Raw genomic sequence first — 26,478 nt, 5'->3', positions numbered from 1 at the left:
GTAATTTAAATTGTAAAATTTTAGAATATGACATTTTTATCAACAAGTTAAAATATTATTTTACCTATATTTTTAATATAAAATTGTTTATTAAATTAATGTACTCAGTTTAATTGATTATAATTAATAACATAGTCAATTGATTTAATAATTATTCAGACGACATTATTTTATGCAAGACAAGTCTATGACATTTTTATCAACAAGTTTAGCGTTTTTCAGAGAATCATGCAAAGTTGGCTAATGAAATGAATAACCATACAAATTATTAAAAAAACAATCAAGAAGGTAAAAATGAATAAATAAATGATTCCTCTTACAAGCAAGATAAATGAACAACCAAAAATTGAATCTAAACTATAGCTCATGAGAAAAGAGCCCTATTTAAACAACAACATAAAAAAAAAAAAACAAAAAAATGAACCAACTCTCAAAAATGGAGAAAACAACCAATAGAAAGTAAAATTATTCTTGTTTTGGTTTCTTCTCATCCTCATCATCAATCTCTGCTCCAACAAGTTGCTTAAGACCTTGAAGGATTGAAGGTTTTGACCTAACCTCAACATTGTTGGCCAATGTGGTGATAATCCCTTTTGAAATAAAGCACTTTTCTTCCGAATACAACTTCTCTTGAACAAAAGGAGAAACAACTAGCTTGTGTAGATCTTCACTTGGAGGAGGAGGAGGTTCCTTTTCTTCCTGAAATAATCAAGCACCAAAATCTAAGACATAATAATATCTATTTTAGTTCCAAAAAGTTAAAGTTCAAGCGACTTAGACTCAGCAGAACATAAGACAGACCTCAAAGCTCAAAGAGCGACAGGTATACACTTACATACAGATATACACTTACATAGTACTATCTATTAAGAATATCATTATATCTGAGAAAGTTGAACCCACGACCTCTCGGTGTGTGAGCCGACTTATTGATTATATTATACAACACAAAAACAAAAACACAAACAAAAACAAAAAGCAGTTATTATTACTATATTACCTTGCTAAAAGTTTCCATAACTTGAAGCATTCCAACTTGAGCTTGAAGAAACCTAACATAATTAGCAGCAGCACTAAGCATCTCAGCAGTATTCATCTTAGGTCCACCAGGAACCAACTTCCCAAGCTCTTGCGTCTTCTCAGTTATCTTTCTCCTCCTCTCCCTCGCCGCAATACTCTGCGTCGAAATAGTCCTTTCGCCGCCAACCTTCTTCTCACATTGCACAACATCAACCACATTCGAACACAAAAACGCTTCCGGTTCCGCTTCCGGTTCGAATAAAGTAGTAGTACTAAAAGGGTTCGCTATAAACTCATCCACAAAATAATTGGCTGAGTTCAAAAGCTCCTGTTGTTGTTGATGGTTTGTTAATGTTTCTTCATAACCTAGCTTCTGTCGTTTCGGACATGGAAGATTGTTAACATAGTTGTTGAGATTTTCCTCGTTTGGGAAAATGTCGTTCATTGAAACGAAACCATCGTTTTGATCACAAGAGAAAGTTGAGTCAATGATTAGTTGATCTTCACAAGGATAATAATAATTATTATCCTCGTTTGTGTAAAAATTACAAGGACTCGGAAAAAACAAGGTTTCATCTAGAAAGGAAGACGAAAAGTCATAGTTTTGTTGGTGTTGTTGTTGTTGATGTTCATGATGATGTTGGAAAGTGATGGTTTCGGAGTTGTCGAAGGTTTGAAGAGATTGATGAGAAGGGTAAGAGTTATTATAGTTGTTGTTGTAGTGTGAAGTGAGAAATCCCATGATAAAAAAACAGGAAACTGCACGAGATAAAGACAAGTACGAGAATCTTTGTTGGAGACAAGTACGAGAATGTTTTTAGAGAGAAAACAGTGTACGAGAATGTTTGAAGGAAGAAAAAGACTTGAGAGAGAAAAGAGAAAAAGAAGAATAAAAAAATTAAGAACAAAAGAGCTATGATATATAAAAATAAACTGAATTTAACCTCACTGAATCATGCTGAGATAATTTAGGGGAAGTTAGAGGCAGTTACAGAAAATGTAATTTTTTTTCTTAATTTGAGAAAATAAAAATTATTAAGTAAAAAAAATAATAAAATAAAAAAATGAATTAAAATTTGGTGTTTTGCGGAAAAGAAGGAGAATTTGGCTAAAAATAAGGAAGTTATGCCATCTATATTTATGAAGCATTCACGTCAAGTGTTTTTCTTTGTTCAAAAAGAAATATAATATTTTATTTATTAATTAATTTATTGTATTATTATTTAAGTATTAAGTATTTAATTAAAAATCGTAGTGTAAATTAAGTAAATTAATTTATTATTACAAAAAGTGAATTTTTAAAGTAAATTAAAAAGAAATTAGGTTGGAAATTATTTGTGAAACAGTTACATGGCCAGCTCATGTTTGTGATTGACCATTTCATAATCTTAATAACCGTTTTGTAAACCCTTTTTTCTTATTGACCATTTCCTCATTTTGTTAACCGTTTCCTTAATCCTTTTTTTCTCTCTTTCTCTCGTATAGTAATATTATTTTCTATTTATAATTTGAACAATTCCTAAATATTTGAGTAAAAAAAATCCTAAATATTTTTTGTAAAATAAAAGTAGTACGAGAAGAAAATTAGTATAAAAAAGACAATAGTAAGTCAAAGTACACAAATATAATGTAAGCTAACCAAATCAACAATAGCATTAATGTCTTTTTAGATATTTTATTTATAGGAATCTATTTTAGATATTTTACAGTAATAGTACATGACATAAGACTGTCAATTTATGAGCTTTTTTAAATAATTAAAGTTTAATTTTTAAGACCCCAAAATTTAGGAATTAAAATTTTAAAAATAAACGAACAATAAAATAGTGAGATCTAAGTAAAGGTTCCAAAATTAAAATAGGATCCTACAACACCTTACTTTTTCACTCAAAATTTTCATATTCCATTTTAAAGAAAATAATGTCTTCAAGAATATATATTTTTTAATTTTGTTTTTGTTTTTTTAAATCTCTTTTTATTTTCAGCATTTAAAAAAAATATTTTTTAGAAAATTATTTCATTGAAAAAAAATTTTATGAAATTAATTTTGAAAAACATTTTATTAAAAAATTTCAAATTATTTTTTGTAAAAAATTGATTTTTTTATTTAGAAAAAGAACTTAAATATTTTGTTTCAAAAATTAAAAAAAAAAGGTTTTAAAGCCTCTTATTTAGACCCCACAAAAATAATAACAATATCATTAAGAGGTCAAGAAAATACTCTTTAGTAGGGGCATACAAAATAAGAGGTCAAGTAGGGGGCCTAATAAGCAAATCGTTGTCATGTAGAGTTAGTTCTCGTCGACCTCAAGTCCGCGCCAGCATGACTACGAGGTATTGCATATTTTGGGTGTGAGAACCCTATCGACTTTATACTTTAAAATAATGTCTCGTTTGAAAGAGGTGTTTGAGTGTTGTATATACACTACTCTAAGCTTTGATTCTCAAGCAATGCGGGACTATTTTATCCAACCCAAAACAGTTTCCCTTGAGTTGAGGCTAAGAGACACGATAAGAACTATGAGTTACCATAGACAGCGTCACTATTTCGTTTGAAAACCATAACTGTTGGTGTAGATTCTTGATGTGGTGGTCAGTGGCGGAGCTAGGTTTAATATTTAAAGGGGGCCACAAATATAAATAATATACACAACATGGTTTTAAGTTACAATATGCAACACAATTGTTGCTGAAATATGACTAATGCAGTAGTCTTCGCAATCGCATCAAACCATAATTGATTGTGTATTAAAATGATGCGTCTCGCCGCCATTAGAAATCACATTAAACGATTTCACTTATGGTTCTTCAAGTATTTTCCTTGAAACACAAAATTTTAGAATCTCAAAATTCAATTTACTTCCTATGTAATGAAAAATTGTAACATCAGTATTTTTAAACAATATATTTCAAACACCTCTCAACTAAAATTCATGTTGCAACAGCCGCAATACATATTATAATAACCACAATGATCGCAATTGTGTTGAAGCGGTAAAGCGGCAAGCAACAAAAGTTTTGGAAATATTTATCTAGAAAATTATCGTCTCCACATGGACTAGTGCATTGAACTGCCGTTCAACAGTTTCCAAAGTTATGAGTTTGGATTGAATTGTTTAAAGCATAGCAAAGGAAAAGTAAATATTAACACAAAAAAAATTCATTCTTCAGAGAGAAGAGACTTATCAAGCATGCATATAATCTACTTCTCACAAACTTAAACTTATCGACCAGTTATACTCAACCTACAGTACTCGTCAGTATCATCCAGTGTCGCTCAAATCCTAAGTCATTTCTAACCCAAAGTAGAGAGAACTACTATATCATATCGGCGACGATCTCTCAGCCAACCTCAACAACACAGCAAACATCCATATCAATCGTATCGATGTCTCTCAACCGACACAACCAACACGGAAGCATTAAGCTTCAACTCCCATAATGATTGTTAGCTCTAAACTATCTTTATAATCCAGAAACTAACAAATAATCATCATAGATAAGGATTCGAGCAGTATATGCCTATAACAACCCAAACCCCGAGCACAGAGCAAAAATCTAAGACAACAATCAACACAAATTTGTAAAGCAAATTTTATATAACGCCATGGGCGACAAATATACATGAGCTCAAAGTAAATACATATACAAAACCCAACTAAGATAAATACATAGAGAGAAAGAGAGGAAAATCACAAATCTTCTGGGTTGTCATTGCTGGTCAATGAGCAATCCACCTCCGAATCACCAAATGCAAGACCCTAAGTTGTTTTATAAGCTAATTTAGCAAGGGAATGAGGTTGATGAAGTTGAGAGAACAAATATCACCCCCAAACAACATAACCTTAACAAATGAAATGAAAATGAAATATATACAAAATCCTTGTTCGCAACATTCGCCCGACGAGTCATTTGCTCTGCCCGACAAATCCTTTGTTCTTAGCCATACAGTCTGCGCCACGTCAATAAGCTGGTAAAAATATATCCATTCGCCCGACGAAGGGAAGCTTCGCCCGACGAATCCTTATTCTCTTGCCTGGCGACACAAAGGCGAGCCAGGGCAGAAGCCAAACCAAAAATTCATCTTCACGTTCGCCCGACGAGTCACACCAGAAGCCACATATTCGCCCCGCGAAAGCAGCTTTGCTCGGCGAACGACACCAGTCTGTAACTTTTCATTTTCTTCAAGCCATTGAATTTCTTCTTTGCCTTATTTCTTTATTGATCCAAAATAGATCTTTGAAGAATTATTACTCAATGCTCCATACATGCTCAAATACCTACAAAATGAATAGAAAACTATTAGCCAATACATAAATGAATCAAAATCTCTCTCAAACACAAAATATATGTATTTATGTAATATACACTAAAACACGTACAAATTGAGGAAAAAGAGTAGATAAGTGCACCAAAACTTTAAACCAAAATAACTACAAAAATACACTTATCAAATTGAAACATCCATAATTGCATCCACGATCACATCAACGATTTAAAACAGAGACAACTAGTTTTATTTTTGATAATATATATATTCACACTGCCGTAAAAAAATAAAAATAAAATGGTTAAGCGTAGACCTAAAAGTTGCAAATTAGTCTTTAACCACTTGGCCATTTCCATTCATAATCTATGTTTGTGCAAATACTATATATAAATATCATAATAGTTAAAATATTGGGGTGGCCATTGGCTCTGCCATTGATGGTAGTATATATTTTTGATGCGGTTGCACTAGGGTAGAGTGAATTATGATTAGAATCGTACATTAGACAACATATGTGGTGACTTATATGTGATGTACGATAATTGAGGATGTTTTGTATTGGGCCTATGGTCGGTCCAAAACAGTTGTCCTCAAGATTTGTCGTGGTGTGTGACATACTGGAATCCTTCCAAGAAATTGGGTCAAGATCTTTATTCCGGGATCCTTGTGCTAAGAATTGGAAGAGATTTAGGGAAAAAACACACTAAATACTAGTCTTATCATTGAAACTTTTCACATGATTTTCTTACACATGACCCTAGGTTCGTAGGTTAGGTTATGGCGTTTCCCTTAGGATGCTTGAGTGTACTCAAGTGCCATTATTTTATAGAGGCGAGATTTGACCGTTGTTTTTCATCTTCCCGCTTTCTACTATTTTGTTAGGGAACCATAGTTATTGGTGTAGATTATTGATGTGGTGATGCAGATATTCGACGCATTTGCGTGGGGGTTGACCTATAAGGTTATCCCTCAAATACCCAAGTTATTGAGTGAATAAAGAGGGAGTTCAATGCATTATAATTAGAATCATACCTTAGATTACACACATGGTGACGTATATATAATGGACGATAATTGGGTCTGTTTCGCATTGACCCTATGGCCGACCCAGAATAGTTGCACCAAGGCTTGTCGTGGGGTGACATATATGAAACCTCCTAAGAAAATGGGTTGGACTCCTTATACTAGAATCCTTGTGCTGAGAAGTGGAATAGATTCGGGAAACAAGCGAATAAAATGGCAGTCTCATCATCAAAACTTTTGGCATGATTTCCTTACGTGTGGTCTTAGGTTCATAGGTTAGGGTGTGACATTTTCCCCTAGGATGCTCGAGTTCACTCAAGTGCTATTACATTTGTGAGACGGTATTTGACCTTTATTTTTCATCTTCCAATTTTCTACTATTCTGTTCAGAAACCATAGTTATTGGTGTAGATTATTGATGTGATAATGCATATCTCTGATGCACTTGGGTGGGGGTGGAGCTGCAAGGTTATCCCTCAAATGTCCACTTTATTGAGTGAATAAAGAAGGGGTACAATGAATTATGATTATAATCATACCTTAGATTTCATACGTGGTGACTTATATACAATGAATGGTAATTGGGCCTATTTTGCATTTGGCCTATGGACAAACCATAATAGTTTCCCCAAGTCTTGTCGTGGTGTGACATACGTGAAGCCTTCTAAGAAAATGGGTCGGGCTCTTTATGTCGGGATTCTTGTGCTGAAAATTGTAAAAGATTCAAAGAACAAGTTGATTAAATGACAATGTTATCATTGAAACGTTTCACACGATTTCCTTATGTGTGGTCTTAGATTCGTAGGTTAGGGCGTGACATTTTCTCTTAGGATGCTCGAGTGCACTCAAGTGTCGATACATTTGCGAGATGAGATCTGACCATTGTTTTTCATCTTTTCATTTTCTTTTATTCTCGATTGTTGATTTATCTCCCTTGTTCTCCTATGGACAAGGGAGATATACAATGAATGGTAATTGGGCCTATTTTGCATTTGGCCTATGGACAAACCATAATAGTTTCCCCAAGTCTTGTCGTGGTGTGACATACGTGAAGCCTTCTAAGAAAATGGGTCGGGCTCTTTATGTCGGGATTCTTGTGCTGAAAATTGTAAAAGATTCAAAGAACAAGTTGATTAAATGACAATGTTATCATTGAAACGTTTCACACGATTTCCTTATGTGTGGTCTTAGATTCGTAGGTTAGGGCGTGACATTTTCTCTTAGGATGCTCGAGTGCACTCAAGTGTCGATACATTTGCGAGATGAGATCTGACCATTGTTTTTCATCTTTTCATTTTCTTTTATTCTCGATTGTTGATTTATCTCTCTTGTTCTCCTATATAAAGATTACTTTGTCTCTTCAAATGATTTTCGCTCCTTCTTACAACGGAGACTTAGTTCCTTCTCGCAGACCCTTACAACTAAGATTATTAAAAATCTACTGTTTCGTCAAACATCATATTGTATTATTATTATTATTATTATTATTATTATTATTATTATTATTATTATTATTATTATTATTATTATTATTATTATTATTAAGCATTTCATTAAAAATCGTAGTGTAAACTAAATTAATTTATTATTAAAAAAAGTGAATGTTTTAAAGTAAATTTAAAAGAAAGGTTAGAAATTGTATTTGTGAAACAAGCCAGCTCATGTCTGTGATTGACCACTTCATAATTTTAATAACCGTTTTGTTAACCCTTTTTTCTTATTGACCATTTCCTCATTTTATTAACCGTTTTCTTAATCCTTCTGTCTGTTATTTAATTTGAACAATACTTAAATATTTGAGTAAATAAATACAATTCCTAAATATTTTTATAAAATATAAGTAGTACGAGAAAAAATTAATACAAAAAAGACAATAGTTAGTCAAAGTAGACAAATAAAATATAAAACTAACCAAATCAATAGTAGCATTAATGTCTTTTTAGATATTTTATTTTTAGTTTTTTTTGAAGAAACTAAAAATTTATTACTAACAGAAGATCCTTCAAGTACAAGACGTACTTAAAAGACTACAACACGGTAAATCTCAAATCTAAAACTAATCCCGAAGAAATAACAGACAGCACCGAACAACACAACACCTAAACATAGACTAGCATATATTATTCGAAATACATTGCAAAGGATTAAGCATCCAAATATGATAATCAACCGTAAAACCCATAAAATAAGATTTCAACCACCAGTACGATTGAAGCTTAACCTTTTCAACAATTGTTATCACATCTTTTTCATGTAGATTTAGTTCTCGTCAATCTGAAGTCGGCGCCAGCGTGACTACGAGTTATTGTGTGTTTTGGCGGCGAGAAGTCTCACAATTTTGTCCTTTCAAAATGAAGCCTCGTTTGGAAGAGGTGTTTAATTATTGTATATAAATTACTCTAAGGCTCAATTCTCAAGCAATGTGAGACTATTTTGGCCAATCTAAAATAATTGTCCCCTCAGTCGAGGCTAAGAGACACGATAAGAACTCCGAGTTACCATAAATGATGTCACTGTTTCGTTTGGGAACCAGAATTGTTGGTGTAGATTTTTGATGCGGTGGTGCATATCATATATGCGGTTGTGCGAGGTAGGGTGATTTATGATTAGAACTGTACCTTAGACAACATATTTAGTAACTTATATATGATGTACGGTAACTATGACTGTTTTGTATTGGGCCCATGGTCGGTCCAAAACAGTTGTTCTCAAGGTTTGTCGTGGTGGGACATACGGGAAGTCTTCCAAGAAATTGGGTCGGGATCTTTATGTCAGGATCCTTGAGCTAAGAAGTGGAAGAGATTCGGGGAAAAACACACTAAATACTAGTCTTATCATTGAAACGTTTTGTATGATTTCCTTATACGCGGCCCTAGGTTTGTAAGTTGATGCTTGAGTGCATTGAAGTGCTGTTATATTTTTGAGGTGAGATTCGACCTTTTTCTTTTTCATCTTCCCGTTTTCTACAGTTTCGTTCAGGAACCATAGTTATTGGTGTAGATTATTGATGTGGTGATGCAAATCTCCGATGCAATTGCGCAGGGTGCATCTGCAATGTTATCTCTCAAACGCCCAAGTTATTGAGTGAATAAAGAGGAGGTACAATGAATTATGATTAGAATCATACCTTAGATTTCACACGTGATGACTTATATACAATGGACGATAATTGAGCATGTTTTGCATTGAGCCTATGATCAAACCAAAATAGTTTCCCCAAGACTTGTCGTGGCGTGACATCGTGAAGCCTTCTAAGAAAATGGGTCAGGCTCTTTATGCCGGGATCCTTGTGCTGAGAAGTGTAAGATATTTGGGGAACAAGCATATTAAATGGTAGTCTCATCATTGAAACGTTTGACATGATTTCTTTACGCGTGATCATAGGTTCATAGCTTAGGGCTTTGGATTTTTCCTTAGGATGATCGAGTGCACTTAAGTGCCGATAGATTTGCGAGACGGGATTTGACCGTTGTTTTCATCTTTCCATTTTCTTTTATTCTTGACTGTTGATTTATCTTTCTTGTTCTCCTATATAAAGATTACTTTGTCATTTCAAATAATTTTCGCTCCTTCTTACGACCGAGACTTAATTCCTTCTCACAAGCCTTTTCTTTCTTCTATGAACTCTGGTGATTTTATGTTTTTCCATCTTCTCCTACTATGGCGGGCATATTAAGAACATTAAAAATAAGCTTAATGGTGGAAATTCTTCATTATTTGCAATATATGGAAATCTAGATATTCAGAATACTTAAATATGATAGTTGATTTCAAAGTTGACATATTAACGACTAAGATTGTGAAATGAAAATCTTCTGTGTATCCTTTTTTAAAACCTACCAAATGAAAAGACATTGACTTGTCACAAAGTAAATTTGAATACATATTTGTTATTACCAAGGTTAGGCACATATTGTCATTTTAAAGTTAGATTTGTCTATTGGATGGACACAAAAGGAAAAAGATAAAAGAAGTCGCATAAATCATACAATCACTTAACGACTAAGTGTAAGGTTGTTTATAGTACATTTTCTTGAGAAAATCGAACTGAACTGAGTCATTGTAAAACTTCACTCGAATCAAACCGTATCATTTCAATTAATTATGAACCAAATTGATTCAAAATTATTCGTTTGATATACCATTTTGAAATTTCAAATCGTTAGAAGACAATTTTTTCTAAATCGAACCATCTGTTGAGGAACCAAGTTTTTCATTTTTTTTAAAAAATTTAAAACTTGTTTTTAGTATTTTTCATTTTCAATTTCGGTTCGGTTTATTTGTCACATAGTTTTATTCTAAAACCGTTTGTACAATATAGTTCGGTTCACTAATGAAACATAACGGTTTGGTTATTTTAGTTTCCGTTTTTGTAACAGTCCTACCTAAATGTAATGTCTTCTACAAATCCATACAAAAAGGATATTAATGAAGGTAGGGGTTGCTCCTTCCTACGGACATTAATAAAAATCATTTTCCATCCATCCATGAACATAGCCATATATCATTTTCTAAATCAACATGATTCAAATTGATTTATGGAGGAAACAGACACACTTAACAGGTGTGGCAACCCAAGATCAAGACACTCGAATCCGACCAGGGATCGACACAAACTGAATGAAGAACAGGAAACACAAGGTGATCTAAAGTCCAAGAAACCTCCTAAGATTGAACAAATCACTCAAGAGTTAAGAGTTAATCAACTGTAACAAAGAAACTAGGTATAAAAAAATAACAAAAGATGCTTAGTTAACATCAATAAAAGAGTGTACAATCTTCAAGGATCCTTAGAATTCTTGCAATCATATATATAAGGACTTTTTACATTATCTTCTGAATAAGAAAATTGGTATTGGAGCAAATGGCCGGTTTAACATTTGTAGCTTGCAGCAGATCCAATTCTCAACAGACATTCTAGCAGCAAAAGTTTCAACAGTCTCCATTTCTTCCCTGAACAGATTCTAAAACATTATACGACTATCAAAATCGAAAACTATAACCAATGTTTGTATAAGATTGAGAATCAGAAATATCACCTTCCACCGGGGTGTCCGACATATACGACTATGCTAATAAGCCCTCCTGGTATTACAACTCTCTCTGCAGCTTCTAATGCTTGTAATGTTGTTTCTGATCTTGTTATTATTTCTTTGTCGCCTCCCGGTAGATAACCCAAGTTGAACGCAACAAGCCTTAGAGTATGCAGCACATTAAGATAGAGCTCGGAATTAGATTTCCAAGAATCAACATAACTAATTATATGATAGCTGAAGTTATGGAATCATCGTTCAAAATCACTCGTTGAACTAATTGTCCATTTACTCTTGACGTGATTCAGTCATGTAGATGAAACCAAGTTGGAACTAAGGATGAAATCGTAGCTTTTCGATCAAGAAAATTGATTAATGAAGAACGTAAAAGATATCAGTTAGTAAGTATAATAAAACTAAGTACATCGGTTGCTTTCAACGATTAGCTTCTAAATCTAAACACAAAGTAATAATAGAGAGATGAAGCAAGTAAAGGGAAAGTGAGTACCTAACAGAGGAATTCCTTTGAACAACTTCCTCCATTTTACTATGGCAAATATTGAAGAGCTTGACATGTTTCTGCATAAATTTGAAATTTTGGTTGGTGACTTAAAAGTTCTTATTGTTTTCAATTAAACAGCCTCTAATATTCTTTATGATCTCACCTGATAGGAATTAAGCGATTCATCCAACAACAATGAAGTCTTAGCTAAAGCATCTTTCTGAATGTCCAATGCATACACATAACCATTATTTGAATCATCAGCTACCAAATTGAGCAACTCTAAGGTGTCAAAACCATTGCCGCACGTGGCATCGATGACCGTGTCTCCTTTCTGAACAACATGTTTCCACACCCTAGCAGGAACAAAAGTAATAGCTCATATCATGGGTAATAAAAAGCATTCATAAAAGAAACTCTCTAAAGATATACCAGAGAGAGTTTGCCAAAAATAAAGGTTTAGCTATAGGCAACTTGTGAGACGATGCCTGCCACGTTGGCACCATAGGACGCAGTGGCATGTTTATATGGCAGATTTTCAGCTTATCGCCATCGACAACATTGAATTTGAGTCTGGTCTAGCTCGACCCAAAAAGCTAACTCGTGGGGGTGAAGCTTGTACCCCACATATAATTATTTTTCGCGTATTATTGCTATCCGATGGGAGACTCTCAACATCCTTCACCAGAAGCATAACTCTAGAGGCTCAACAAATTTGTAATCGACTTAGATACCATATTATATTACAAAAGTCCTTATATCAATTCTACGACTTAAAACTAAGAGTTTTATATTAAATGAGAAATGACCTTAACATATGTTTATAAGTGAGGGGAGTCCTTATCTTACAAGTCAAAATTGAATTAGGCTCAATCCAAATTCTAAGATGGTAAGCTATCAAAAATACGTTGGATCACTTGCTATCAGTTTATTTTATTAGGCCACTCCAGACACACTCCAAATGTCCACTAAATTTTGTAAGATTGAGTTAGACTAAGTTCGAATTCTTAAAAAACTAGCCGCCTTAGGAAAATCTATATAACTATTATGAGTGACGACTACAAATAGATCTAACAAAATAGTTTTAGCTTTGTCTTGCAATCATGAGAGAAAACTCAGCCTACACAAAAGTTCAAGACTTTAACTTGTTCTCTTTATTTAACAGAAGAATCAATAACATAACAACTCAAAAAGCAATCTTTATAAGCAATGCTAGTTCACTATTATAGAGAATCAATAATAACCAAAAACATTAAAACCGTTGAGGTTTAAGAACATACATGTGAGCAACATCCGTTGCCTTTTTCTTTCCAAAGAGGAAGCTCACAAAAACATCCTCTAACCCTGTAAAAAAAAAGAGAACTTGTAGAAGCTTATAAAGCAAAAGGGTATGTGTAATTGTTAGAAAGACAGCATTTTGATGAGAGTAACATTGAAGGGGCATAAAAGGGTACCTGAAAAGGGAGAATCTTTGGAGAGAGAAGAAGAAGAATGAATGTCATTGGCAACAGCAACAGAAAAGAAGGCATTATTTTGTTTAATGGGTTTTACAGAGCAGAGAGAGTGATTTGTGGAGATTTTTGTTAGAGTGTGTGTTTGAGAAGGAACAGGGAACAAGAGTCTCCGAGAACAAGTTGCGAAAGAAGAGAAACGATAGCGAAAGGATAACATCACGGTTTGAATTGATTGAAAAATTAATTCATTGTAGCTTGAATTTTTTAAGTGGGGGTAAATAAAAATGGTAACCTTACACCACATTTTTTTTTTAAATTTAAATATCTCTTTTATTAAAAAAAATTTAATATGGACATAAAATATAAAATAAATAAGTTCTATTGATTAAGTTATAATATAGAAGTATAATGAGTGACTCATTTAGAATAAAATAGTGGCCGAAACAAAGTGACCTATTTTAATTTTTAATACAGTTTTTTTCCAATTCTACCATCTAATTAATAAAATTTTCATCATTTTCAATACATGATAAATATACTATAATAAAAATATTATTCTCTCTTACTTTTATACACTTTTATTAATCTATATAAAATGGTGAACTAGATTATTCATTATGAGACAGAGAGAGTATAATATAAGAACATAGTAAGTAGAGCCGCGTTAAAACTTTCCCTTTTTTAGAATTAAAAGAATATATATATATATATATATATATATATATATATATATATATATATATATATATAAATTCACTTATCTAATTATAGTTTTTTTTTTAAATAAAAGAGGGTCTAATTAACAAGAAATTTTAACCGCCTTAAAAATGTGACTCCATATCTATCGTCAACTAATAAAGTCTTTGTTTTGGACTGAGCTTGAGACTGGCCCACTGTCCGATAGGGCCTAGTCAAGCGTGTTGTAAAGATGGTCCAACAAGAGCGATCCAGATAGCAGTAATCGTTTGAGACTTCACACCCACGTGCCCATCCGAGAGCATGTGACCAACTGTCTACCGAAAGAATCGGTCTTCCTCCTCCGAGGACCACGTGCAGTTGACCAAGGATAGGGGTTACCTGCTGACATTGACTTACTCATGTAGGATCCTGGCAGTCCCATGTTTTGGGTTTGTGAATCCAGCCCAAAGCAAGAGATCTTGGCCCAATGCTGGGGGCTAGAAATACCCTCTTTCATAAGAGGGCCGGGTATTCACACTCAATCCATTCTCTACCTTCGTACTTGCTCTTCTGACTCTAATTTTCACTTTAGCATCGGAGTACCTTGCAGGTACACCCCTCCTATTTGGAGCAACCAGAATCAAGTTCACAGGCCACGAAGATCTTCTGATCGACATCAGATCAGTCTTCAATTCATTCATCGAAGATATGAAAGAATGATGAACTCATTGTTGTTCAAATTAAGATTATATTTAGCTATCTAGTATGCACAACTATTGCCTTCACGTCAAGTATGGTTGAATTTGATGCGAAGATCATTTTGAGTCTTTTTTTTCTACGAACTAAGGTTGAAAATTTTTAATCATCTAAACTTTCTTGACTGACCATATCAATCAAGATTTTAAAGTCACTCTCGACCACTAATTTTGTAAATCACTCTAGTCTAGCTAGCTCCAGACCATGTAACATCATATACAATTCATCAGTGAAAGCATCGCCCACAACAATTTTACGAGCATAATTCCTCACCTAACTTTATGACGAATACGCCTCCGTAACCAGCCATGGAAATAGAGTTATTATAAGTACCGTCACAATTGAGCATATCCTTTTGTTATTAGGATGCTGCCATTGAATTTGTCTAGTTTTTGTTCTCAACACCAACCCATTCTTCTAAATACGATTCTCATTCTTGATCTATCTCACCATATGCTTGATTGTTTCAGTTGGCTTGTAAGGGCGTTAGAATCCCTCCTTAAAGATTTTTTTATTTCTCCAATTTAAGATGTTCCAGCAAAATGGATAAATAGGAATTTCCAATGCATTCTATAAAACTCCACAATATCTTCTTTAACAAATATTAGAAATAATAAATTAAAACAATTTTAAAAATTTTATTTTAAATAATAAAGTACAAAATCAATGTATTAATCAAATAATTAATATTCTGATTTATCAAAATAAAATATTTTAAATTAACATCAGGGTGAGTTAGATATTAGAGTCCTTATTACCTGTCATGTACTTATATCTTAAAATTATGAAAAACTCAAATCCAAACTCGAATTCAATCAAAGTAGTTTTACTCGTCAAACTCAGAGCGAGTTCAAACGTAGCCACAAATACAAGTTATGTTGCTATATACTATAGACCTTATAAATATTTATAAAAGTAATAAAAGTCACCATAATTATGAAATTTCAATGTACTAAAACCTCAACCGATTTTGATATGGCAATAACAATTTTTTTAATATTTTAAATTAACTATTCATGGTTTCCTCAAATATACTATTTTTTAAAGATTGTTATAAAACACATTTTAACTTAAAAGCCATTTTGAAAAATATTTTAACAAATACATAAGTTTTGTCCTTTCTATTTTGTTATTTTTTTGAAATTAAATTATATTAAAATTAGAATTTAACAAAAAAAAAAAATCCCCAAATTTCTGTCCTTGTTTATCTAGAGATTCTCCAGAAATCAAATAATTCCTCATCTCTCCAAGATTCCCACTCCTCCTCTCTAGAAAAACTCATGGATATTTTTCATCAATGTTCTTCATTCTTTTTATAAATGAAATACTTGTATAATCTCACATTCTCTTGCATTTCACATTTGACATGAAAATTTTATCATCTCTTTTCTTTCTACATTTATACGAGAATCCGCAAAACAATGTCAACAAAATAGCATCGATGAAATGGATAAATATATAACTTTAGTAACTGAAAACTAAATACAAATCCAATTAAACATAACATTATTATGTCAAAAGATTAAAAAAAAAACATAGCCTTACAAGGCTTAACAATAAATTAGTTAATTCTTAGCACAATCACTAGGAACAAAAGAAAGTTTCTTCCCTCCAAGATCATACTCCACTTGAAAATCAATTTGGGCCACATTTCCAAGAATCGAAACTCCTTCGATATTCGACGATACTACCGCCAAGCATAACAAGTTACTCTCGTACAACAAAAGCATGTTCTTAGGCTCCAATGTAACATTGGCGCCGCCCGTGAAATGGAAAGCAACACGAGGAAAATTTATATCTGGTTGATACGTAAAACAATAACTAAACGGAGATGAACTATCTTCCACTTGTTCAATACCTATAGCTTCTTTCATTGAAGTTATAAAATTATCAAAAATAGGTGGTTCAAGATACGTCAATGTTGTACCTGAATCAATGATTATGTTACCATCAGTTTGACCTGTATGAAACATTTTTTGTCCAACCGTGACGCCTTCAAGATTGACGTAGTAAAAAGTTGGTGTGGAAGATTTGATTATAAGAGGTGTAGAAACGACTCCTTCACCCGTTATGATCGCCTCATTCCCGAATCTCAATTTACTAGTCGAGTTTGACGCGAAAGGAACCAAACAATATGAAAATTTCCTACCGATGGAATCGCCTAGTTGCGAAATTAGCGACAACGGCCCGGCTCCTAGACCAACAAGTCCCGATGCTTTACCACTATTATCAGATGTGAAAATATTATAATATCCACATCCAAAAATAGACTTAGGAAATGTAATGTTACCATTAGTAACACTATTAGCACCTTGAAGAGTACTATTAGAAGAACCAAAACTAATGGAATCAAACCCTAATTCACCAATAGAGAATGATCTATCACCATAATGATATGAGTAGAAACACTCATTTGATTTTCCACAAAGTTGTTGTTCTTTAGGGAGCAATGTACAAGAATGTGAGTCACATTGAACATTTGAGAAAGTTGAGGATTTTGTTGTATCATAAAAAGGAGTGTTTTGAGGGAAACAATTCATACAAGGGGAACATTGTACCCAAGTGAGATCACTACCTGTGTCAGCAATGACAAGCTTTTCAATAGGTGGTGTACCTATGAAGATTCTCATTAGATAATCACCATTGTTTGGGAGAATAATTGATTCGGGTGATTCATTAGATAAAAGTGAAAGGGAGAATCTATCTAGTCTAGAGTTTGATCGAAAGGCTGCTTTTTTTATGAGATTGAATTGGGATGTTGAGGGGTTGTGAAAAGGTGACATAGGCGAATCACGATGTATAAGATCAACACTAAAGCTAGTTTGGATGTTAATTGATTTGATAAATGGTGGAGAAGAAAGTGAACATAGTGTTAGGATGATGAATACTAATGAGTCCATGGTTTAGGAAATATAGACCCAAAAAAGTATTCAAGGAAGCAAGTTTGTTAATGTGCTTCTATTTATGCATTTTTGAATAACTATCTAAGATTCCTTGTTAGTTAAGAAATATATACATAGTTAGGTTAATCCAGCTCGATTGGTAGCAGTAGAAATATTTAATCGTATGAATGTAAGTTCGAATCAGCGACATCTTATTTATTCATTTTTAAATTTCTGACTATTAAATTATTTAAAATAAAAAATATAATTTATATAATAATAAGAATAATTAGCAAACTTCGATGCGATTTGACTTTTGTTATTTGTTTAATTACAATTTTGTCCTTTGAAAGTATCAAAATTGTATGATTTTGAATTTTTTAAATCTTTGTTGATGGATTTTGGCCCTTTATTTTTTTCTCCTAAAATTTGTAGGCCATCTTACAAATTTCTTTTACATTTAAGCTAGTGACCTTATTTATTGATGAGATACACAACTATAATTGTTTTTATAAAATTAAAAAATATTTAAAAAATTGAATATTCACTTGCAATTATAATAAGATCAAAATTACAATTAAACATTTTTTATATAGTAACTTATCTCTTGCCTTATGATATTTACTTGAAATATTTATAAAACAAAACGGCCAAACAAAACTTTTGTACCAATAAATAAATAGATAAACTATATTATATAATGTTATTGGAATATCCAAAAGTCACTTGAAATATTAAACATAAAATTTATTTCTAAACGGCAAGTCTTTAAGCATAAGTCAAAAGTCAAAGAAAATAAGAAAATAGTATAGCACATTGGAAAACAATGAAGAGTCATTTTATAGCAATTAGGTGAAGAAATTTGTAAAGGCCTAAATTTGGTCTAATTGAAAATTTTGAAGTGTTTAAAATATATTAGTAAAACAAAGCATGCTAAACGTAGTTTATTAAAAGTACAAAATTAAAGAATTATTATATAATCGCAAAGAGTAATTTGAGTTAAAATTAATAATATTTGACTATGGCTTTTCATTTGTATTATGGCATACATTGTTCAGTACATTAGGGGATAGTTTATTTAGCTTATTCACGTAATTTTAAAATTTTTTTAGGTCGTAAAAGATTATGTGTCCATGTTTGAGATTTTCGGATGGATCTAAACTTGAATTCGAAAGAGTCTGCCTCGATTTCTAACCTATTCAATAGGTCATGGTTGAACTTAGTTGACTAAGGGTCTAAGCGAATCAGAAAAAATTAATTAAATAGACAATTTAAACCAAACTAAAAAAAGATCGATTGTTTTTGGTTCGTTTCCAAAATCGAACCAAACCAATAAAAATCAAGGTTGTATGGTGCAGTTTTCGGTTTTAGTTTTTAAGAACCGCTAAATTGATGAACCGAACTAATGGTTAGAATTAGGTTATAAATCTTTTAATCCAACCAGCATTAAGTCCAAATTTTGTATCGATCAAATCATTTTCCATCTTTGCTTACGTTTTCTTCCTTTCAGTAAAAGACACATCTAGAACCAAACTCAAAAACATATAAAGTAGAAGTCATAAGTCACAAATTTGGTTTTACCAAACTACCGCTCTCGTTTCCCGCAACCACAGTTGCGCTCTACCATCATTCTGATATGTTATGGTCGTCTTCTTCATGTTCAAGTTCTCTTCATTAGTTTTCATTTTTTTTACCTTTTTTGTTTCTCATTCTTCAACAAAATTCCTTCTAGTGTTATTACAAAATAGTTTTAATTGATGTGTATTTGAGGTGTGTGAAACATGTTAATTTGTATTGAAAATTGTTATTGTTATTATGGTGTTTTATTTGTTAAGCTTTCGAATCTCTTACCAACCTTCTAATACCAAGTGCCAACTTTTATATTTGATAGTGAACTTATTTCATGATGCAATAGAAATCATGTCATTATTTTGTATGATTAAAAACAACTTGCAATTTGTTTGAAAAAATAGAGCACAAAATAAATTACATGAAATGTATTATTTTAAAAAAATAATAGCATTTTGTCAACAAAAAAAAACATAAAATACACCTAAAACCACGATAGTAGAGAATATATTGATGAATATAATGTTTGCAAAAAATATTATAAATTGATCAACCAAACCAAACCAAATCGAACAAAACCAGTTAGTTTGGTTCAATTTCATTTTTGAAAAATATTAAAAATCGAACAAACCAAATCGATGGAGATATCATCGGTTCAAACATTTTTTCACTACTATAGAATATACCTTTCGTAAAACAATATTACAACGGCCTCCTTGTTAACCGTGGTGGTGTCTCGTTTTTGGGCTTTTTTTTTTTGCTTTTACTAAAAGATATATCACTACATTCATTGTTAAAATTCGTAGTGAAATATACCACAAGTTACAGGGTTCGAATCTCAACTTCCTCAATTTACAATTTTATCGTCACATAAAGGGAATGTCCTTGTATAACACAATGGTTCATTTAGTCAACCATGGTGTAAACTCCAATAACTTCATCACAGTTCTTCTTATCAACCGTGATGAAAAGTGTTGTGAATTCAATGCCACGAACAAAGTATAAAATAAGGGATGAATAAAGGACAAGGAAGAAGAGGAGAACACAAATATTGGTTATAACTGCTATTCTTTTACTTTCTCTTAAAACAAGATTACAAGTTTACAAGAATAACAAATAACCTCTCTCACCCTAAATTAGGATTTGCAGCTTAGCAATGATGAGAGACTAGTATGCTATTTATAATAAAACCTAACATACTAACTAATGGGCTTTTTCCACAAGGCCCATTACACAAGCCAACTTAATAAACAAGCTAACTTAACAAATTAGGGTTTAAACACTAAAACCTAATTTAACATGCTAACAACCCTAACATCTTCGACACAAGCATGTGAACAACCTTCGACTTCATGCTTAACCCTGTCGAACCAAGAAGCTACCCTTCGGCCATACTAGAGTTCGATCCAATATCTCACAAATCTCCACCTTGGATCTAACTCTACAACATCAAGGAAACAAACTAGCTTTCTTCATGCAGCTTTATCAACTGCATACAGTGGAAAAACTTGCAACTCGGCAATGTCTTGGTGATCATATCAGCAGCATTGTCTTCAGTCGAAACCTTCAGCACTTGGACTTCTCCATGCTCGATTACTCCTCTGACGAAATGCAGCCTCACATCAATGTGCTTAGTTCGCTCATGATAAGCTGAATTCTTCGACAGGTGTATTGCACTTTAACTATCACATTTAACAGTGATACCTCGACCTTGAAGTTTCAGCTCCTTCGCAAAACCTTCAAGCCACAATGCTTCTTTCACAGCTTCAGTTAGGGCAATATACTCCGCTTCAGTGGTTGATAGAGCAACAACCTTCTGAAGTGTTGCTTTCCAACTAATTGTAGTGCCAAACATAGTGAAAACATATACAGAAATAGATTTTCTGGAACCCATACAACCTGCATAATCAGAGTCGACATATCCTTCTATTACTGCTTTACTATCTTCACCCAAGGCTCCACCATAAATTAGGACTCTATTCAGAGACCCATTTATGTACCTTAAAATCCACTTCAATGCTTGCCAGTGAGCCTTTCCAGGGTTCGCCATGTACCTGCTTACAAGACTTACTGCATATGCTATGTCGGGTCTAGTACAGACCATAGCATACATCAAAGTACCAACTATATTAGCATATGGGATGCTATTCATATAGGCTCTTTCGACATCAGTACTGGGACACTGATCAATACTCAGCTTGAATTGAGGGTTTGTTGGAGTCACAACTGGCTTCAAATTCGACATACCAAACTTTTCAAGAATCTTCCATAGGTATGCCTCTTGAGATAAACATAACTTAGACTTCTTTCTATCTCTTCGAATGTCAACTCCAAGAATTCTGGAAGCAGTTCCCAGATCCTTCATATCGAACTCCTTATTGAGTTCAGCCTTCACCCTCGTCACATCTTCAACATTGTTGCTTGCTATGAGAATATCATCCATATAAAGCAACAAAATAACAAATGAATTACCAGGTCGAAATCTGAAGTAAATGCAGTGGTCGAACTGACTTCTAATGAAACTTATGCGTGCCATGAACTTGTTGAATCTCCTATTCCACTGTCGAGGAGATTGTTTCAGCCCATACAAAGATCTCTTTAACTTGCACACATAATCTTCCTTCCCCTTTTCGACATACCCTTCAGGTTGCCTCATCAGGATCGTTTCATCTAGATCACCATACAAGAACGCAGTCTTCACATCCATCTGTTCCAGTTCAAGATCGAACTGTGCCACCATGGCAAGCAACATTCGAATGGACCTATGCTTCACAAGAGGAGAAAACACATCATTGAAGTCGACACCTTCTTTCTGAGTGAAACCCCTTGCAACTAACCTTGCCTTGTATCTTTTTGACGTCACTCCTTCAATTCCTTCCTTAACTTTGAAAATCCATTTACAGCTGACTAACCTTGCCCCAGCAGGTTTCTTGACCAGTTCCCAAGTATGATTATCATGAAGAGATTTCATCTCATCATCCATGGCTTTCAGCCATTCAGTCTTATTTCGACTCCTCATAACTTCCTTGTAGTCTCTAGGTTCTTCGTCTAAAACCTCACTTGCAGAGATTAAGGCATAAGCTATAAGATCTGCATACCCAAGTCTCTGAGGTGCCTTGATGACTCTTCTCGACCTATCTCTCGACAATAGGTAGTCATCGTCAGTTTCCTCAACTTCCTCAGCATCTTCTGCTTCTTCTTTGACTTCATCAGGGATATGCAATTCAGCATCAACATGCTCCACCTCAACAGGAATCTCTACCTGTTCCAGCTCTTCGTCAGATGTTTCTGTACTTCGATCAACATCATCAGTTTTCTTAAAAGCCATTTCAGCTTCATTGAAAACTACATCTCGACTGGTGATACACCTCTTGTGACCTGGCTCTAGGCACCATAGCCTATAAGCTTTGAATCCTTCTGGGTATCCCATGAACATGCATTTCAGAGCTCTAGGTTCGACCTTGTCTTGCCTAATGTGAGCATAGGCTACGCAGCCAAATACTCTCAGTTTGTCGAGATCTGGTGGATGTCCCGACCAAACTTCTTCAGGTGTCTTCATATCTAACGCTGTCGAAGGACATCTGTTTATCAGATATTTTGCTGTCGAAACAGCCTCAGCCCAGAACACATTCGTTAACCCCGCACTAGTCAACATGCATCTGACTCTCTCTAAAATAGTTCGATTAAACCTTTCAGCCAAACCATTTTGCTGTGGAGTACCTGTAGTAGTTATATGCCTTGCAATACCAGAGGCAGCACAAAAACTGTCGAATGCCTCATTGCAAAATTCAAGGCCATTGTCGGTTCTCAACCTCTTGACCTTTCTGCCAGTCTGATTTTCAACCAGAGTCTTCCAACTTTTGAAATTCTCAAAAGTTTCATCCTTAGTCTTCTGGATAAATACCCATAATTTTGTGGAATAATCATCTACTATGGATAGAAAATACCTTGCTCCTGAATGTGATGGACACCTTGCAGGCCCCCAAAGATCAGCATGGATGTAATCAAGGGATCCATGTGTTCTTTGTTTGCCTTTGTTGAACTTCACTCCGCAAGATTTTCCAAGTACACAGGGTTCACAAAAGTTCATCTTTTCGACTTTGTCTCCACCAAGCAGATTTTGTTTCCCTAATTCGACCAGACCCCTTTCACTGACATGGCCCAATCTCATGTGCCAGATTTCTGTTTTCGACAAAGGTTTCGTGGATGCAACATTTATCGAACCACTTACAACTTCAGCCTCAAGGGTATACAAGCCTTGTTTCTTCACGCCTCTCAAGACTTCCTTCGAACCCTTCATGACTCTTAGGATACTTTTCTCTCCTTAGAAAACATATCCTTTCTTGTCGAATTCACCAAGAGAAAGCAGATTTCTCTTCAAATCAGGAACATACCTGACTTCAGTCAACAACCTTATTGACTCATCATGGAGCTTGAATCTCACAGATCCAACACCTGCAATCTTGCAAGCCTTGTTGTTTCCCAGCAATACTGATCCACCATCTTGATCACATAATTCCTCGAACAAGTCTTTGTTTGGAGTCATGTGCCAAGTGCAACCTGAATCCATAATCCACTCCTTCTTAGAGTCATTGCTTGAAACCATAAGAACATCAGATGATTCGAAATCATCTTGAACAATGGCAGCGTTGCCATTATCCTTACCTCCATGATATTTCAGGCGTTCAGGGCACACCTTTCTTGTGTGACCCTCCTTCTTACAATGGTAGCATCGAATGCCAGATGCTTCGCCACTGTAAGACTTCGACTAGCTTGTGCCTTTCTTCTTGTCGAACTTACCATCCTTTCGTAAGAGTTTTCCTTTAACGGCCAAACCTTCGCCAACAGTCGAATGTTTATGCTCCTTTCGTTCATTCAAGTCCTTAGAGTACTGATAACACGATTTTATATCGTATATTTAGCCTGAAATACATAGATATTTATAGCATTTTCCGTTTATTATATTGATTTATTATGATATTACGCGAGTTTTTGCTTTGTTTCAGGTTTTACACTCTTATTATGACTATTTGTGAAAAGGAGAAGAAATGGAGCTAAAACGACCTCTATTTATGCCTAAATGATGAAAAATGGGTGCTGAAGTAAAAAGGGAGTGCAAATAAGGCCCAAATATGCTAAAGATGACCCAAAGCCCACAAAGGAACAAATCTGCACGTGGCCCAAACCATCCCAGCAGGTGGAGACGCACGTCTCCAACGTTCTCTATGCCACATCAGCAAAAGGGAGACGCACGTCTCCATGCCCCTATTTTTCCTCCACTTGAGACGCACGTCTCAAGTCGTTCAAAGCACCTCCTGAAGAAGCGGAGACGCACGTCTCCAAGTCTCAGTCAGAAAAGCTCCCTCAATTCACGGATTCCAACTGCAAAGCCTCGCCTATAAATAGAGGCAGATACTTCACTTCAATCTGTCCGATTTCCTGCTAACGAAGTGCTGCCGAAATTGTACCGTGCATTATATTTTCTGCCTTCCTTTAATTCAAACAGTTATTTTCTCACAACGATTGCTACACCGGAAATTGTTGTGAACCTTTTATAAATCTAGCCTTACGTTAGATTTATCGCCTTTTATTTTCCTTGTTTTATTTTCCGTCCGTTTAAATTCCGAAGAACGATCCAGCCAACCTGTGGTGGAAGTTCAGTACTCGAAGATTCAGTTTCAATTTATTTAATTCAGGTTTAATATTTACTGCCTTTATTCATATATTTATTTGCATGATATATTATATGCCAATTAACATGCCTTTTATTATAAGCCAAATTAATTCATGCATGCTTAACTGTATTAATATGTCTGGCTAAATTACTAAGGTATCGGTATGTAAAGTAAGTTAACCGTAGGGATCCGAAATAAATTGGCTTAATTATGTTTTGTTAATTATCACCTGTTTTTTGTTTGTATGTCTAATTTAATTAGTAAGTCTTAAAACCAACAGAGCGAAAGTTTGAGGGCTTAAGACGGTCAAAGGTTAAAATCAATAGAGCGAAAGTTTGAGATCTTTAACTGGATAGTAGACATAGGACATTAGTTTTAAGGATGGCGAAAGCGTATTAAAACTAATTAGAACTTATTTATTTTCAAAAATTGTTTTTACACCCGAGCGGGATGGCGAAAGCGTACGTTAGGGATATTAGCATGTTCCGAGTCAACAGAGCGAAAGTTTGAGATTAGGAGATTTAAATAGATAACAACTTCATAAAACAGGCATTTTATTAATTACGTTGTTTCCAAAAAGCTTTTCTAAAATCTAATGGGATGGCGAAAGCGTACATTAGGATTAGGATAGTAATCTAAATTAACAGAGCGAAAGTTTGAGACGCGGATTTTTAACCAATTGAATTAGTAAAGATTTTTAATCGAATTATGCAAAAGCCAATGGACCTTCGGATCACCTTAAGTTAAACGAAATACATGCTGATATCTGTCTTTTATTATATTCTTTATTTCTCACAATCACTTTCCTTTAGGAACAATCGAAATATTAGTAGCCCTAGCTTTACATAGTAACCTTATATAACGGTAGATCGATTCATAGTCCCTGTGGATTCGATATCTTTTAAAACTACACGACACGACTGTGCACTTGCAGTCATCAGATTAATAGACACGTAAAGTCGCGATCAAGTTTTTGGCGCCGTTGCCGGGGACTATTTAAGTCGATATCATAACTCACTGTTACACCGTAGAGACTAGGGAAATTCTTTCCTTTCTTTCTGAACGATTGTATGCCAAGTACTCGTTCACAAGGAGGAGATTTAATACAACGAATTAACGAGATCGAACGTTTCATTAACGTCAAACGTCGAGCTCGCAATCTTCCCGAAGTAGCACCAATTCCGATTAATCAGGAATTGACTTTTACTGATCAAATTAATCAAATCACCCCAAAGTTAGAGATGGCTGCTCTTCGTCCTCTTAGAGACTATGCCGCTCCTTCGCGCGCTGAACCGCATTCAAGTATCGCACCACCTGCGATTGAGGCAAACAATTTCGAACTGAAACCTTCGTTGGTCCAAGCTGTTCAACAAAATCAATTCTCTGGAAGCCCTGCAGACGACCCCAACCTCCATTTATCTGTGTTCGTGCAATACGCCGACACTGTCAAAGCTAACAACGTTAGTTCCGAAGCTATTCGATTACGTCTCTTTCCTTTCTCCTTGAGAGATAGAGCTAGAGCGTGGCTTCAATCCCTGCCTTCTAATTCCATAACTACATGGGATGAATTAAAGAGAGTATTCTTAGCAAGATACTTTCCGCCTAGCAAAACTGCT

The 26,478-nt window shown here is 34.2% G+C and overlaps 3 protein-coding genes across 4 annotated transcripts; all 3 read right to left on the bottom strand.

Annotated features, from left to right (window-relative positions):
• Positions 1–465: 465 nt before the first annotated feature.
• LOC131631740 (transcription factor bHLH52-like) lies at positions 466–1,762 on the bottom strand. Its single transcript, XM_058902505.1, has 2 exons — positions 1,001–1,762; positions 466–699 (listed from the first exon to the last, which is right to left on the bottom strand). The coding sequence occupies exons 1-2, from the start codon at positions 1,760–1,762 to the stop codon at positions 466–468; spliced, it is 996 nt and encodes a 331-aa protein (XP_058758488.1).
• A 9,198-nt stretch (positions 1,763–10,960) lies between these two features.
• LOC131631721 (tRNA (mnm(5)s(2)U34)-methyltransferase, chloroplastic-like) lies at positions 10,961–13,594 on the bottom strand. 2 transcript variants are annotated; one of them, XM_058902482.1, is made up of 6 exons: positions 13,303–13,594; positions 13,129–13,192; positions 12,012–12,204; positions 11,855–11,925; positions 11,353–11,508; positions 10,961–11,277 (listed from the first exon to the last, which is right to left on the bottom strand). In XM_058902482.1, the coding sequence occupies exons 1-6, from the start codon at positions 13,517–13,519 to the stop codon at positions 11,187–11,189; spliced, it is 792 nt and encodes a 263-aa protein (XP_058758465.1). In that variant the 5' UTR covers positions 13,520–13,594; the 3' UTR covers positions 10,961–11,186. The 2 variants fall into 2 exon arrangements, with proteins under 2 accessions (XP_058758465.1, XP_058758464.1); XM_058902481.1 differs by having other exon boundaries at positions 10,961–11,266; positions 13,303–13,587.
• A 2,580-nt stretch (positions 13,595–16,174) lies between these two features.
• Positions 16,175–17,781, bottom strand: LOC131631724 (aspartic proteinase CDR1-like). Its single transcript, XM_058902484.1, has one exon. The coding sequence runs from the start codon at positions 17,634–17,636 to the stop codon at positions 16,302–16,304; it is 1,335 nt and encodes a 444-aa protein (XP_058758467.1). The 5' UTR covers positions 17,637–17,781; the 3' UTR covers positions 16,175–16,301.
• Positions 17,782–26,478: the final 8,697 nt, after the last annotated feature.

This window comes from Vicia villosa, unplaced genomic scaffold, assembly GCF_029867415.1.
Source record: "Vicia villosa cultivar HV-30 ecotype Madison, WI unplaced genomic scaffold, Vvil1.0 ctg.000858F_1_1, whole genome shotgun sequence".
In the NCBI taxonomy this organism is placed as follows: domain Eukaryota; kingdom Viridiplantae; phylum Streptophyta; class Magnoliopsida; order Fabales; family Fabaceae; genus Vicia; species Vicia villosa.
This window is presented reverse-complemented; position numbering and strand designations above follow the sequence as displayed.